General features: G+C 37.5%; 1 protein-coding gene across 1 annotated transcript in view; it reads right to left on the bottom strand.

Moving 5' to 3' along the window:
• Positions 1-15,497, bottom strand: part of FBN2 (fibrillin 2) — a 207,644-nt gene that overhangs the window by 14,416 nt on the left and 177,731 nt on the right. Inside the window, exons 49-59 of the mRNA XM_031673106.2 lie at positions 14,456-14,581; positions 13,629-13,781; positions 12,768-12,833; positions 12,343-12,468; positions 11,656-11,775; positions 10,670-10,792; positions 10,097-10,228; positions 5,008-5,133; positions 3,409-3,615; positions 2,334-2,459; positions 592-714 (exon numbers count right to left, since the gene is read on the bottom strand). Of these exons, the coding sequence (XP_031528966.2) occupies positions 592-714; positions 2,334-2,459; positions 3,409-3,615; positions 5,008-5,133; positions 10,097-10,228; positions 10,670-10,792; positions 11,656-11,775; positions 12,343-12,468; positions 12,768-12,833; positions 13,629-13,781; positions 14,456-14,581 (1,428 nt within the window). The remainder of the gene's footprint in view (positions 1-591; positions 715-2,333; positions 2,460-3,408; positions 3,616-5,007; positions 5,134-10,096; positions 10,229-10,669; positions 10,793-11,655; positions 11,776-12,342; positions 12,469-12,767; positions 12,834-13,628; positions 13,782-14,455; positions 14,582-15,497) is intronic.

The raw sequence follows: 15,497 nt of genomic DNA, 5'->3' as shown, positions 1-15,497 counted from the left end.
AGAATAGTACTGCTTGCTATTATTTTATTCTACTTTTTTTTTTGGTATTTCTTGGAAACAAAACTTCATCTTCTAGAGAATAATTCATATTTCAAAAATTTAATTTGGCAGGAATTTCCTCAGTCCATATTTTTCATACTGATGAGGTTTACTATAAAATTGAAGGTATGAGTATAGTATTGGAGTATTTTAATTATCTAACTTAGTTTGATAATTACTTTTAATACTTCCTAGGAAAAAAATTTTAAATTACCAATTCATTTTCAATCTTCTGCAGTAAATGTGTAATAGTTTACAGAAATGATATCTTTGATGAGCAAGAAATCTTATTTTAGTTGTTTCAATCTCTTCCCTCATCATAATTTATTTGTTTATTTTAAAATTTCTGTGGCAGCAAAACCACTGTAACCAGGGTTTTCATTCTCTCCACTTCCTCCAACACAATGTGTCCTTTGGAAGAATTTTCCTTGAATAATAAAGGGACCACTAGAAAGATGTGCTTTAATGAAGGTGAAGCACATGGTATCATTCTCTGATGAGCTGATTTTGAATCTGAAAGAAGAGAAGCTCACAATGCCAGACTTTGCTCACCTCTGCACGTCTTTCCGTCCTCCTGCAGGACATACCCTCGTGGACACGAGCACTGGTAACTCCCTTCCGTGTTCTTGCAGATGAAGTTGCAGGGTTTTGGGGACTGTGAACATTCATCAAGATCTAAGTAAAAGTGATATGAAGATTAAATTATTGGTTAAAAGGAACAATGAGCCTCTCTTCCTCCCTCACTATTCTTACTTCGTCTTTTTCTTTTCCTCTTCAACTTAAGAGGAAATGGAAAACACCCAGAGAAATTATGCACAGAACAATTTTTTTTTAAAGTAACATACTGGTTTACTTTGTAAAGCAAATACTTGAACACCTGTCTAGGTTCAAAAAAATCCACTACATTCTTTAGATTAATGTACTTAGGTTTACACCTTGAGAAACTTAAAGCTTAAAGTTTCTTTCTTTTGACACGTGGATGTGGCAGAAGTTCTCAAACCCTCTTAGCTGCAGCATCACACAGTGCTAGAAATCTTCCACTTCCCCCTCTAGATGCAGTCCTCACCCTGGTCTACCCTGCTCTTGGGCCCAGGAGGCTGAACTGCATGGACATCATTAGCAGGCTCTCTTGCCCTCTGTCTTCAATTTGGTCCTTAATTTCTCATTTGACTCCTCTCAAGACAGGCTCAGGCTGACTGAATCACGGGATCAGAGGTCACAGCTTCTCTCCAGGCAGCCTTTGGGCACAGCTTTCTCCTCCTTCTGGGTTCCAATAACTTCTCTCTTTCCTTTGGTCCTAGGGTGGTACAGCCCCAGCACCTATTCCTTGTAGTTTGTGCACACTCTGCCCACGCCTTTATACATCATCCCTTTATTAAAGACAAGTCTCCTTAAACTGTCCTTATTGGAATATGCCACGTTTTCTTGCTAGGGCTCTGACTGATAGCAAGCAATCTCCATTTCCCCTGTAAGACACACTGATGCCACAAAATGCTAAAAGCTCACAATGGATAGCTTATTCTCTATCACACTCATGCCCAACCAAGTGAGCTGAATGCTTACTAGGATTAAGTTTCGTTTTCTCAACCCTTCTATGCCAGGTGTGCTTGCTATTAAAATAGGAACTTTAATGGAATATGATATAAGCTGATGAAATATGAAGGAGAAATTTTTTTTTCTTTAATGAAAACTAAGTTGAATGCTTTGGAAAGACTCAGTAAAGGCAAGCACCCCCACCCCCACCCTCACTGTCATAGAATGGTGTGGGTGAAACAATAAAAAAAATTAGAAAAAGAGATTATGAAAATGTAGAAAGTTTCTGTACTGAGACTGCTTTGCAACTGGAAATTGTAGATGATGATTAATTCGTATAATTTATACAAAAATCTGCAATGAGAAACAAGCAAAAAGCATTCTCTCTCCATATGCAAACACGCATCACATTTTCACAATCAAAAGTCCTTTTCTTTCATTAAAGGAATGGAAAACAAATGTGCCCTTATACATTTTAAATTAAAATATAGAATGTTGGAAGTATATTTTTAAAAATAATTTTTATGATTCCCTAATTGCACAAACTCCTTGATGAATTGAACAGTTCTGTGTCTCCCATTACTAGACAAGGTCTTGGACAACTCCTGTGACCGTAACAACCACATTACTGAAACGAATGGCATCATTTTAACAAAATGTACATTCCAAAGCTCCATAATAAAGGTACTCTGCTGACAGTAACTGACTGGTAGGAAACAGCTGACAACTCTCAGATGCAGAGACGCTTCACATCTCCTTACCTACGCATGAGGTTCCGCTGATGTCCGTGGTGTAGCCAACCTTGCAGAAGCACCGAAAGGAGCCCATGGTATTAATGCACTGACCATTGGTGCAGAGATTTGGCATAACCTTACATTCGTCAATATCTGTGCCCCCAAAAACCCCAAGGTGAAAACAACAGAAGTTAATATATCCTCTGCAAGGATGAAACTAGTTTAGAAACTAAGAGAAATTAAGGAACTGACATGAGATAACTAACAACTATCATTCACAATCGTGCTGGTATACCTTCTTATCATTTAGGCGAGTGCAACATGGAAAGGAGAGAAAAAAAATTAATCTGAAGGGATACGAAGAGATAAACAAAAGGAAAGCTATGTTGAAAGCCCTGTTGAAGTCTACTAATTCTGCCATCTAAGTATGAGTTATTTTGGGGGCATCTAGAAAGCTACCCTTCTGAAGTTCAACTAATTTGTAATTTGAGATAATATCCTATGGATTGACCACAAATACGCACTTGCATTAGACTCTGAAGAAAGGGTTTCATTAGCAAAGTAATCAGGCACAGGGTCAAGAATCTGCATAGTAATAGAGGAAAATGGCATTTTTAGGACATTAGTATATTAGTTGGTTGTACAAAATAATGGAAACCACTAATCAATTATGAAACTTGCTGGCCTGTAAATATGTTGCAAACAGAATGAGTTCCTGTGCATGCTCAAAGAAATAAGCAGCCTTTATTTAAGTAAAGCAAGTCTAGTTCGGGGGTTACAGCATGGCCTCTGGAGGCAATAGATAAGTCCCATTCCTGGGTCCATCCCTTAAAAAGGGTGGATCTTGGAAAAATGACATATTTTTACCTAAGCTTTGTACTTCAGTTTCCTACCTGTTAAAACAGGAATAATAATAAATTCCACCTCTTAGATTTGACATGAAGATTGCACCTTTTAAAGAATCTAAAGCATCAGCAAAAAGAATGTACAAACACATATACACACAAATATTTCAGTTATTGTTATAACTGTGTTTCCTTCAAATTAATCTGAATTAAGTTCATGGTGCTGATAACTTTCATGAATTTTTTCCACTACTTACCTCTTCCATCAGTGGTGTACCCTGGGCCGTGAGGACATATCTTTTTGTACTGGGCAGTTCCAGGAAGTGGGCATAGCTCACACTGGTGACCCCAGCCTCGCCCCCCATCGCAGCAGCATTCTGACTTTGTGACAAGATTGCGGCTGCTGGATGCCATTTGACACATTGTCTGCAGTACCTCTGCAAAGCAGAGTCCCTGCCGATTGTCTGAAATGACAAAGTAGTTAATAAGCATCAATGGCAATGGAACTGATACTTTTTATCTTGATCTTCAAATTAAATATGATAATCAATGCTCTCCTTCTTAGCAATACTTTTTTCTTTTTAAAGTATTCTTTCATATGAACAGTCACACTGCTTAAGACAACTATTACAAAGTTTTGTTGGAGATTAAGTTCATAGAGTGTTCTTTCACTATAAACAATTTATTAAATTTGACAAAAGGGATACTACACTTAAGAAACAGATTTGGTTTTTCTTCTTTTCCATCAGTATTTAGGTAACAGTAAACTACAATTCCTGTAGAATCCAAACAAAAGGAAAATCAAAGTAAAATATTTTCCTTTAAAGAAGCAAATGTGTATCACTATTTGTTTTTAAAAAGCAAATTCTAGACTATGTTATAATCTTGGTAGATATTCAACCTAATCTCTTGAATTTTTTACATCTAGAAGACTGTTCAAATATTGGACTAAGTCATTTTTTATAGTATAAATAAAGGGATTTCATTGATGGAAATAGGCAAAGAGATCTTTAATATGGTTTTATGAACCATCTTAATGAAACTGTTAATATGAAAAGAAAAGTGCACTTTCTGTGTTGGTTATCTTTTCTGTTTCCAAAAGACTGATGGTTTAGTAAAGACCTAGATTAAAGACAACAATAAACAAAATATATTTTCTTGACTAAGTATGTCCTAGTATTTGCAGCAAATGACATCATTCTGAGAAAAACCTGATACAGTTGAAACATGCTGCTTTTTACACCAAATCAAGTGATGAGTGCTATTTCTCTGTTTGCTTAAATTTTTAAAATTGAAGTATAGTCTTAAATTTTACTACTCCATACTTTTACACCTGCTCATAATTAATGAAAAATGGTTTATGATGTATGCATTTTAGCATTAAAATAAAATATAATGTCTCAGACATATATTTTCCACAAGAAAATATTTTGTAAAATGTTTTTCTGTACCATAAAATAAAAATTGGCTTTCACTTCATTTTTGAAATGCGGCATTTACTTTAGTATCATTAACACAGCAGAGCTTACCTCACATAGCAAATATTTTCTTTCGGAATTAAATCATTCCCTGATGGAAGTTTTACTTCCATCAAATTTTCCATAGAACTTAATTAATCTTAATTTTGGAAAGACTATTGAAGATGGTTATTTACATTATGCATAGGTGTACCTACAGCACACACACGTACACATCTGTCATTTTAATAGATGGCCCCTTTTGGAAGAGGTATGTGGATTACTCAGATTGAGGGGTCTATTTAGCAGGCAAGGATACGTATGTGGAGCTCTTCTGTGATGACACGTAAAGCAGATGTTTTTATTTACCAAGTGAAATATACTCGTTTATCAACTTACCAAGGCATTCAGTGCCTGAGGAGCTTGACTGAAATCCTTCATTACACTCGCACCTGTAGCTTCCAATAGTGTTAATGCACCGCCCATTTTCACAGATTCCTGGTTTGGTCCTGCACTCATTTTCATCTTCAGAAAAACAAATAATGTGAATAATAAGCAGACTGTAAAATTTAATTTACTAATTGTCTGCTAATGGATTATATCTTATGTAAAACTTTTCCAACAAAACACTAATATGATGGAATGCTGATTTATTTTTAACTTTACCTCATCCTTTCATGTGGCTTCTTTGTTAACCAAGTGTTTTTTTCTCCCCCTTCCTTTTTCTTCCGCTTCCTTCTTTTGGGGAAGAGGTAATGTTTGATGGAGATCTGAAAAATTGGTCTCCAGAAGGGATTAACTTGCCCCCCAAAAGGAGAAGAATAACTTCGAGGAAGAGGTTGCCTGTTTATGTGACATGAGAGAGAGGTGGGGCGGGGGGGCGGGGTAGGGTGGTGAGGAGGGTAGAAGGGAGGTAGGCATTAGGGAGGGGTAGGGAGAAGGGTAAAGGCCACTTGGGCCAGGAATAAAGGAAGACCTTCTAGATTGGGTTGAGTAAAATCCCAAGAGCAGTGTGGTTTGTGAGGGTCGCTAATGGGTGAACGAATTTAAGTAATACTGCTCTTTTGGTTGGTGACAAAAAATCTATTAGAGCAAAACTGACATTAAAATTTCTGTGTCCTTACTTATTGTGTTTATTTCACATTTTGTAAATTTTGTTTGAGGTATTTTTCAAATCTAAGTTGTTAGAAGCATAAGAAAGAGTGTGTATATGTCCATGAATGACTGAAAAATTGTGCTGAACACTGGAATTTGACACAACACTGTAAAATGATTATGAATCAATAAAAAATGTAAAAAAAAAAAGAAAGCTCATGACAATTAAATCTCTTTGATTAACTGCTCCTTTCATCTTGACACTTTTTTACTTTTAATTTTCAATTTGTTGATATTTATTTTGTATGTGCCTTCTTTCTTTTTTTTTTTTTCCTAATCAGCATTTGCTTGAATATCTTGTCCCATCCCTTTATTTTCAGTCTATCTCACATTTTGATTTGGTACATTTTTTTGTAAAAAACACCAAGTTGCATTTCAAAGGAATTCTGCAAGTCCATTTATCTTTTAACAAGAAATTTAAACTACTGTTTTACCTATGGTGATTACTGGTATGTCTGGATTCTTGCCTGCTATTTTATACTATTTTATATTTACCATGCTATATTGCTCCCTTCTCTCAGTCTTTCTTAGATTAGAATAGTTCTCTATGCCCTTCTCTGGTTCCTAGCTCATGCTGGGAAGTTGTAATCTTCTCTTCTTCCAGTGACAATGAAACAACTTCACACACTCTTAATGAATACCTTCCTATCAGTATCAAGAAGTATCTGTTTCAAAAGCTTCTGGCCCTAACATGCATTTTGGTATGAGTTTATTGCTTCCTCCTCTTTCCCTGTGCCACCTGCCACGTTCATGTGGTTGAGAAATTTTAGTTTGTTATGGACTATCAACATCTATTTGAAACAAATAATAAGGTTTAGTGGTTTCTTGGTTCACCACTGCTCCACATACACTACTTCCTCTTCAATTAATTTTTTAAAAAATGTATTGGAGCATATAGTGTGGTAGCCATTTCAGAGAAGGTATGTAGGTGATAAATATTCTAGAACACATTTCTGACAATGTCGTATTTCAGTTTATTTTCTCAGTAGATTGAATATAGAATTTTAGTTCTATATTCGATAGAACAGCAGAAGATCACCAGTGCTGAACTGCAGATAGCCTACAGTTTTCAATTCACATTTGTTGTGTGAACATCCTCTCACCAGATCTGTTTTGTTCTCTGCCCATGAGGCATGTGCAACTCAAGCTTTCTGTTAATTTAGGAGGCTACTTTAGCTCTGAGTAAAGTTCTTTAAGTCTCAGCCCATCATATGTTTTCTTTTCCACTTCTTCATCTCTTGACCCTGCAGTGTAGAACTTAGCTTTACAACAACAACAAAATCACTTTTCTTTCATTCACCTATGTCCCTAATCTTCTAATCAAAGGTTGCTGGATCAAATTTTGCAATTGGGGCAGTTACTTTGAGAGAGAGCTTTATTCTGCCAAAGTCTAAAGAAGAATATGTAACTGAACATCTTCTGAGTTTTTGTGTGAAATATTATATTACTTGAAAGATGTTCTTCAGCATCTGTAGTTGTGACCACTTTTTTCATTTAAATTAAGACAGTACTCTCCCTCCCCCACCCTGTTTCTAAACTCTTCAGGGGATAAGGGTGAGGTAACCCCATTCCATCATCCTTAAAAGGACGCCTTCCTTCCCCTCATTAACATTTTAAATGATAATGAATCCCAAAATGTATTCTGTTGGCATTTTCATTAAAATTTAACAATCTTAGTAACATTCCTCTATTCGTTAGATTTTATAACTCATTTATTTAAATAGAATTACCGTGACATAATATATTGTATTGTCAAATTTATGTCTCTGATTAAGTTTACAGTTTTCTTTACAGAGGTTTTAGATTTCTTGCATAACTAATTCGTTAGCCTATAATATTTTTAGTTTTTATTGCATTTGACATTATGGAGGTAATTCTGTTAGATTCCCATTTCATTGCACTCAGCTTTTTTATTGTTTTTTTTGTGGCTTTAACCTTCATTCTGATATTTGTAAACACTTTATTTATAATCATATTTTGGCTATTTATTATGGAATTTATAATTGTAAAAATATGTTTGCATAAAATGAAACTTCTCTACAAAGTTTTCTGATGATCAAAAAAGGTTTTTTAGAAGTTTCAGCTATCAGCACTTTATCATTAAAAGATTTAGGATCAAAAAGGTTTCAGAACCTGTATCTTTTGTAGCATCTTTTAAAAATGAAAAAAATTATAAATGCGTAATGAGTCTTTTCTTTGAAAAAGGATGTTTATGGGATCATAGACTATCAGAGCTAGAGCAGACATCCTTCTCCCACACAGATCAGTTTCTCACTGTACAGAGGAGGAAACTGAGGCAAAGAGAATTAAGTCACTTTCAATTCACCCAGCTCATTTAGGCAGATCCAGGACCAGAAACCTGGATTCCCAGCTTCATCACAATGCCTACCCCTTTTCCCAGGAAGCACACATACAGATGTAACGACAGCAAGGTGTAAAATTTAGCTAGTTACAGAAACAAAAAATTTTCAAGCATTAAAAGCAAAACACACTTAAAAGTATTTTAGTCAGATGAGATTCAAACACCTACATATTCAAATAAATTTTAAAAAAGATATAAATGAAAATGGATCCCATGTACAATAAGAAGTAAGAATGGTAGCAATGTCTTCCATACATGTTATTTATACCATTTCATATAGTTTGACAAACATATATTGTTTAAACATGACAGGAGTCTAGGTTTGGCTTGATTTTCAAATCTTGGAAGAACAGTGTTTTTAGATCTTAGAAGAATAAGTGTTTTTGAAAGAACTGCATAACCAAACATGTGACATAATCTATTTTAATTTTATTAAGTATATCTAATAGACTAAAAGAAACTATGAATCCAATTATAATCTGATGGGTTGTTGCAGGCATTTAAAAATTAATGTAACCATTACACATGTAATACAGGAATTCTTTTGTAAAAAATTAAAATTGACAGAAAAAGTTGAATTCACTTCAGACCAGTAACCTCTAATCTCGTCCTTGGAGGTAATTCCCCTTTTATGAATTGGGGTTTATTTAAAAATTTTTTTTCTACGTACTTACTTGCTTCTATATATAACTACAGAAAATATATAGTACTACTTACAACTTTCTTTAAAATATAACACGTTGTCTATATTATTCTGCATCCATATTTTAGAGTTCTTTCTACTTCAATACACACACATATAGCTTATTCCTTTCAACTGCTCTGATATTTCATAGCGCTGCTGCACCACATTTATTTAGCTATTCTCCTATGATGAGCATTTAGGTTGCTTCCTATTCTTTTTTTTTTTTTCCAGTTGTTACTACAAACAAAATTTAGTGGACATCCTTGCATGTTTTCCTGTGGTAGATTCATTTTTAAAAACAACTTTACTGAGGGATAACTTAAAAATTTCCATTTTTGAATGTATACTTCCGTGATTTTTAGTAAATTACTGAGTTGTGCAATCACTGCCACAATCCAGGTTTAGAATGTTTCCATTTCCCTCGGGTCCACTTGCAGCTACTCTCAATTGTGACTCTGAGCACCAGGCAATCACGAGCAGATTTATTTTAAAGAAATACTATTATTTTGTTATTTTTTCCAAAATAAGAAATTATTAGCATTTTTCAAGTGTTCCTCCAAAAATATCCAAATTTCTCTAGGTATTGGAGGTTAAAAAGGGAGCAGCAGATTCTTAATTAAAAGAGAGGAGCCAACTATTCTCAAGGAGGAGAAAGACTGTGTCCTGGGGCTGCAGCATCCCAGGTGGCAACATTTTTTGAAAATAAGTGCTGAGACAGTGGATAGGGTGGCCATGACCAGCTTACATGGCATGATTCTTCCACATGCATCATAAAATCATAACATTTCAAACTCTTGAAGTCATCACAGAGATCCAGCTCCCCCTCCTCCCTTTATAGATGAGTTAACTGAGGTCCAAATATGTTAAGCCTCAGAGATATCCAGCCTGTAACAGGGGTCTATAAATTATCTGCCTCTTTACTCTCCTCTTTCATGGAATGATACAAAAATGAGAATATTAACTCATACTTTTAATTTGGCCTCATGAGTAGAACTGTTTCAAGAAGTTTTTTGACACTTCTAAATTTAATGTTTTAGATTTACAGGACACAGAACTTTGAAAAACAAAAGGGCATACATTCCAGGACAGAACAGGCATAATCTCCACTGTATGATCCAGAACCTGCTATGTTGGCACAAACTCTGAGATGTTAGAAATCTAGCTACAGCACAGCCTGGAAACAGATTCGAGAAATAGCTGGCATCCAGTTAGGATGGTCTGGGAGTAGCACTGTGATTCTGGAGTAGGCATATCGGAAAAGCGGGCATCGTCCCTTAAAGCCTTACCTACACAGCCTTCCCCATCAGGCCTTCGGGTCATCCCGGGTGGGCAGATGCACATGAAGGTGCCAATCAGATTCTTACACATCATGCCTCTAGATTCACAGTCATGCAGCCCTTCAGCACATTCATCCAGGTCTATAAAATATTTTTAACAGGAAAGATATAAAAACAGGAAATTCTCCAGAACAGGCTATTGTTTAGTGCTTTTAAGTCATATTTTTGGTCTTCTGGTTCTTAAAATGTAATCTCATCGTGTGACAAAGAAAGGAGGAGCTCAGTCTTTTTCCACTGCTGGCTGTATTTATGAAAGTTTCAGCATTGATCCTAACGATAAGAAGTTCAGGAAAGGGCTATCTTTGCCTTAATAAGAGTTCAATAGTGTGACATCCTATTTTTGAAAATGTTGGATAGACCATCAAGTGTCTTGCTATCTAGGTATAGGAGATCTACCAGCAAGGCCATCAGATACATTTCTGTAAAACTCTAGAAGAAGATAGCTGAGAACTACAAAATCATTAAAATATATTTCTGTCATGGCAAATAAAGTCCTAACTACTTCCTTGTCTGTAACCTTACCTTTGCACATCTTCTGGTCTTCCCTGAGGGCATATCCAGTCGGGCATGTGCATTCATAGGACCCAAAGGTGTTCATGCAGCGGAAAGCACACAGCAGCGGGTTCTGGGCACACTCATTGATATCTGATGAAGGAAATAGGCAGCATGTGGTCAGCCTATAGCTCTAATTATTTGTTTAAATAAATATCGATGTATTTACTTGGCAGTTGTACTGAAAGCAATAGTTTAATGAAACGTCCAGTCCTGGTTTGGGGAACTGGGTACCTAATAAACTCATCCTCCAACAAATAACAACTATAAACTCTGAAAAAAATACAAAAACAACACTTGAACTTGTTTTTGGTGATGAGTGGAAACTCAGTGAACAGCCAGCAAAATAAGTTCTCAATCTTTTTTCCTCAAATTACCCTGGGGATGGCTGCTGCACCTGGCAGCTAAATCTCCAAGAGAAACTTTCTGAGCTTCTATCCAGAGGAATCAAGGGAGGGAGCCTTATGAGCAACCAAAGCTGCTGAAGAGTGAGGGGGAAATCTCAGAAAGGAGAGGGCCAGAGATGTTGCCTTCTCCTCTCTTTCTTTGCATAAACTCATTTAAAGTTGCTGACTTAACCATGCATGGGTGGGACAAAATCAAAGAAGCTAGCCACAAAGGTTTAAAGAACAGAGCTGAAATCTGAACCACTGTCTCCCACATGCCTGACAGTCTGCTTTTATACTCATCCAAGTTTTGCCCACTAAGACAAAAGCATCAATATTCTTTGAAATAATATAACTGATTCCAGAGGATATCATCCACAATATCCAGGGTATAAACCAACATTAACCAACACACTGAGGCACCAGGGAAAGTGACCCAATCTCCAGGGAACAGACAGGCAACAAGTACCAACTCTCACTAGTATCAGAACAATGTAAGTAGAAGCTGAGACATTAAAAAAGTCCTTTCTGTACCAAGAAGAAATAATGCTGAAGCAAAGCGTCACTTGCCTTCACAGTTCATCATGGGCCCCGGCTCAAAGCCTTCATTGCAGTTGCATTCAAAACTCCCGATAACATTGGTGCACGTCCCATTTCCACACGGATTGCCTATCGAACATTCATCAGTATCTGAAATGGAAGAATAAGAAAGTGTCACCAAATCTGGAGAAGTTTTAGTTCAACAGGGGCACGCCCATGGATACACGCCTGGGCCTCACACTTCTCAGGCCCGTGCAGGGCACACGTGGCTCTGGCATGCCCCTTGGCCCCGGCTGGCTGCCTTAGTGCAGGCCAGAAGACCCTGATGGGTGCCGTCCTCTGGGCTCCCAGAGACAGCTGTGCTTGCCCTGAAAGCCACAAACTCAGAGAGGGATGTGGTCTTCTGCTACAAGAGCAGGAGTGGAAAGTTGTAAAGTAAAATGGATCTCTTTTCCAGTTAGCGGTTTTGGCAACTGTAAATCTCTAGACACATCAGAGTTTGTATATTTGGTTGAAGGCAGAGGTTGGGCAACTCTCTCCATCTTCACATAAACCAGGTCTACTGGAAAATGTAGAATGGGGAAAGAAAGAGTGATTACCAGCTACTTATCCTGGCTTTGTGAATCCCACTGCCACCCAGGGTGCCTGAGAGACCTTTTGCTGAATATGAGAAATAAAATAAACCTTAAAAGTGTGAAATGTGGAGTCAGCACTCACCCACACAGCGCACTCCAGTGTAATCGAGGTTGTAACCCATTGGACATTCACAGCGAAAAGACCCGTCTGTGTTGATACACTGACCATTTGAACAAATGCCTGGGCTCTCAAGACATTCATTGACATCTAAAATATAGAATTGGCCATGAACTTCCTTATATAAAAAGATGCCAAACTTGTGTGTGTGTGTGTGTGTGTGTTCAACAGGGACTTAAAAATTTTAAAGGACATTTACTTTACCAGAAAATATATAATGTATTTAATACACCACAACAGACATGATATAGTGCATATGATAAATAATAAATATTGTATATGTGCATCAAATGCAGTACAGTTAAACAGTGAAATCACAGTGATTATAAGACAACTGTACAATAATATATTGATGTAAGACTATAAAAATAAAACATATTGAAGCACACCTTCACGGGTATCATGAAGACTGGGAACAGTTCCATGGCCATAAGGACACAAATCCTGGAATGCAACTACAGAGGAAAATACAAATTCTCCATTACCGAAATGTCTCAACTATCAGAGAACTTAAGAACTGATGAACAATGTACATGAAATTAGACTTATTTTTCCTCTCTGAAGCTCTTTCAAACAAGTCTTTTTATTTCCATAATTTATTTCAAAAGCAACACCGAGCATATTCAGAGAAAGTCACCTAAGCTTGTCCAGCTCCTCCCAGGGTGCCAGGTACCTACTGAGGGCGTCTGATTCTAATCTGCTCACTCATTTAATGCTGGGCAGCCGGAGAGCCCTCTGCCCATTACACACAGACCTAGAGACAAGCCAGTTTCGAGTCTGCTGGGAACAACCTTCCAATTCAGCTGCGCTAACAAGGTCTCGGGGCTCTTGGTCTCCTCCTGCAAATGACCGTTGTGCTGACTCAGCGTCTCAGAATTCTACATAAGATTCTGAGAGCCACAGCCCGTGCCTGATACAACACCCACGAGGGACTCCCACAGCAATCTGAAACATAATTTTCATCCCCTTTCTGGATCTCCTGCCCTGCACCTCTCAAATCCATTCCTTTCAAAGCCAGTGAAACTAACTTCAGGGAGGAAAATGAAATTAATGGGGTGACTCCCTACACTTACATGTGCTGAATACAAAAGCTGAAAGAAATTCCTGAGACCAGGTTGTTCACTGAACCAGTAAAGTTCTATAAATGAAGGAATAATTTCATCCTCAAAATATCCATAAATTACATAGTCCAGCTGAGTTCTCACAGTCCAAAGCCAGTGCAAAATGCCATTTTATGTCACTGCTCTTACCTTCATCATCTTTGGGGCACAGCTCACAGGGGTCTCCCCAGCCCTCCCCTGGCATCTTACTACAGCAGCATTTTGCCTTTGTGGTGTTGAAAGCTTTGGGTACAGAGCATTTTCCATTTTCAAAGTTTGTGAAGCAGAAGCTCTGGCGAGTATCTAGTCAAGAAAGCAAACATCACACACCTCCTTACTGGTCATTTAAAAAGATGGAATAATTTGTACATAACAGTGGCTGCTGGCACATCTCTCACAGACTGAACATGGGAAGCAGATTCGATCAGCAGTTAGAAGATAGGTCTGGAAATCCTCAACTGCTGATTTCACTCGCCAATTTGAATTGACCAGTCTATAAAACTGTATTCAATTATTTAAAATGTTTAAATATTTTAATTATGTACATAGGAAATTTGAGAAATTGTGCTCAACATTAAAATGATTTCCATATCTCTTTTTCCACTGTTACATTATAGTCGGACAAGAACAATCTAGGTAACTTTCAGTCAGTTACATCACATACACCATACATACATACATACTCATACACCAAAGTACAAATAAAACTATGCCAACAACAAAATGAAAATGATAAAACAAGATAGCAATTTTTCTTTTAGTATGAAATTTTTAAAAAACATAGAAACAGAGCCAATAACTCAAGCACCATAAAAACTGTCCAGTGTATATACTTTTGAAGGCTACATTTTAAACTTAACAGATGATGTATTTACCAGAGAAATGTATTTTGTAGTAACAAACACTACACGATGGTTTACTGTCTAGCTTTGAAGTTTCAGGGTGGATTATTACAGAGAAGCCATTTCAGAACTTACCGAAGCATCTCCGCCCGTTATCAGACAGTACAAAACCAGGGGGGCAGATGCACTGGAAGCCCCCAGGAGTATTGGTGCAGGAACCAAACAGACAGATATTGGGATCTTCATCACATTCATTTATATCTGCAGAACAGAGGGAGCATTTTTATTTATTGATTTAGTCAAACCAGTACACTTCTCAATATTTGAAAATAAATAATTTGTCCACACTATAACACTTCACTGGCCATTGGAAATTGAATACGAGATGTTAGATTGCATTATGTGTATGTTTAACTAATCTTTAAAAATAAACTGTTACTGCTTCAAAAATCAAAGGTTTTATCCAGTTTCAACCGACCTATGCCCCAGACTCCCAAGTCCATCTCCAGCTCCCTGGGGCTTGACCCCTAGGGGTGTTTGCATGTCCGCCTCCGTACCCGACGCGACACTGACAGGTCAGTGTCTTACCGGCAGTGCAAGCCTCAGCCCGACCCCTTCTCTGATGCCCCTCCCAGCAGTCCACGCCGGGCACCTGGAGTCCTGTTTATTCCTCTCCCTAACCTCTCTACCTTCATATGCAAGCAGCATGGGACCTGTGAAAAAGAATGTGCCTCCTCTGCACATTCAAACTCAACATCATTTGCCACCGGGATTACCGTAAGTCCCCGAACTGGACTGCTGCACCTCCCTCTCTCCTCTTCACACTACCCCCAAGGTTGTCTCTCTGAAACATAACAGCTATTTGAACATCTGTGCCTATGGAACTAGGAGAACTTTGAGAATTTTATCATTCTTACCCCACCCCAGAATGGTTCCTTCAAATATGTAAGGACTCCTGGCCAGTGATATTTGGCCCGTTTTCATTGGAAGTACTTATTTAACGGATTATTTTAAGTAAATGAATATACATCACACAATTCCAGGCACAGTAGACTGTAAACTCCACGAGGACACGACACGTCTGTCTGTCTGTATCACGCTGCACTCTCAGCTTAGTGTAGCACAGTAGTGCCTGCCACTTACTATGCTCTCAATTTATATTTGCAGAGTTTTAATG

Source organism: Vicugna pacos, chromosome 3 (assembly GCF_048564905.1).
Source record: "Vicugna pacos chromosome 3, VicPac4, whole genome shotgun sequence".
Taxonomy (NCBI): domain Eukaryota; kingdom Metazoa; phylum Chordata; class Mammalia; order Artiodactyla; family Camelidae; genus Vicugna; species Vicugna pacos.
This window is presented reverse-complemented; position numbering and strand designations above follow the sequence as displayed.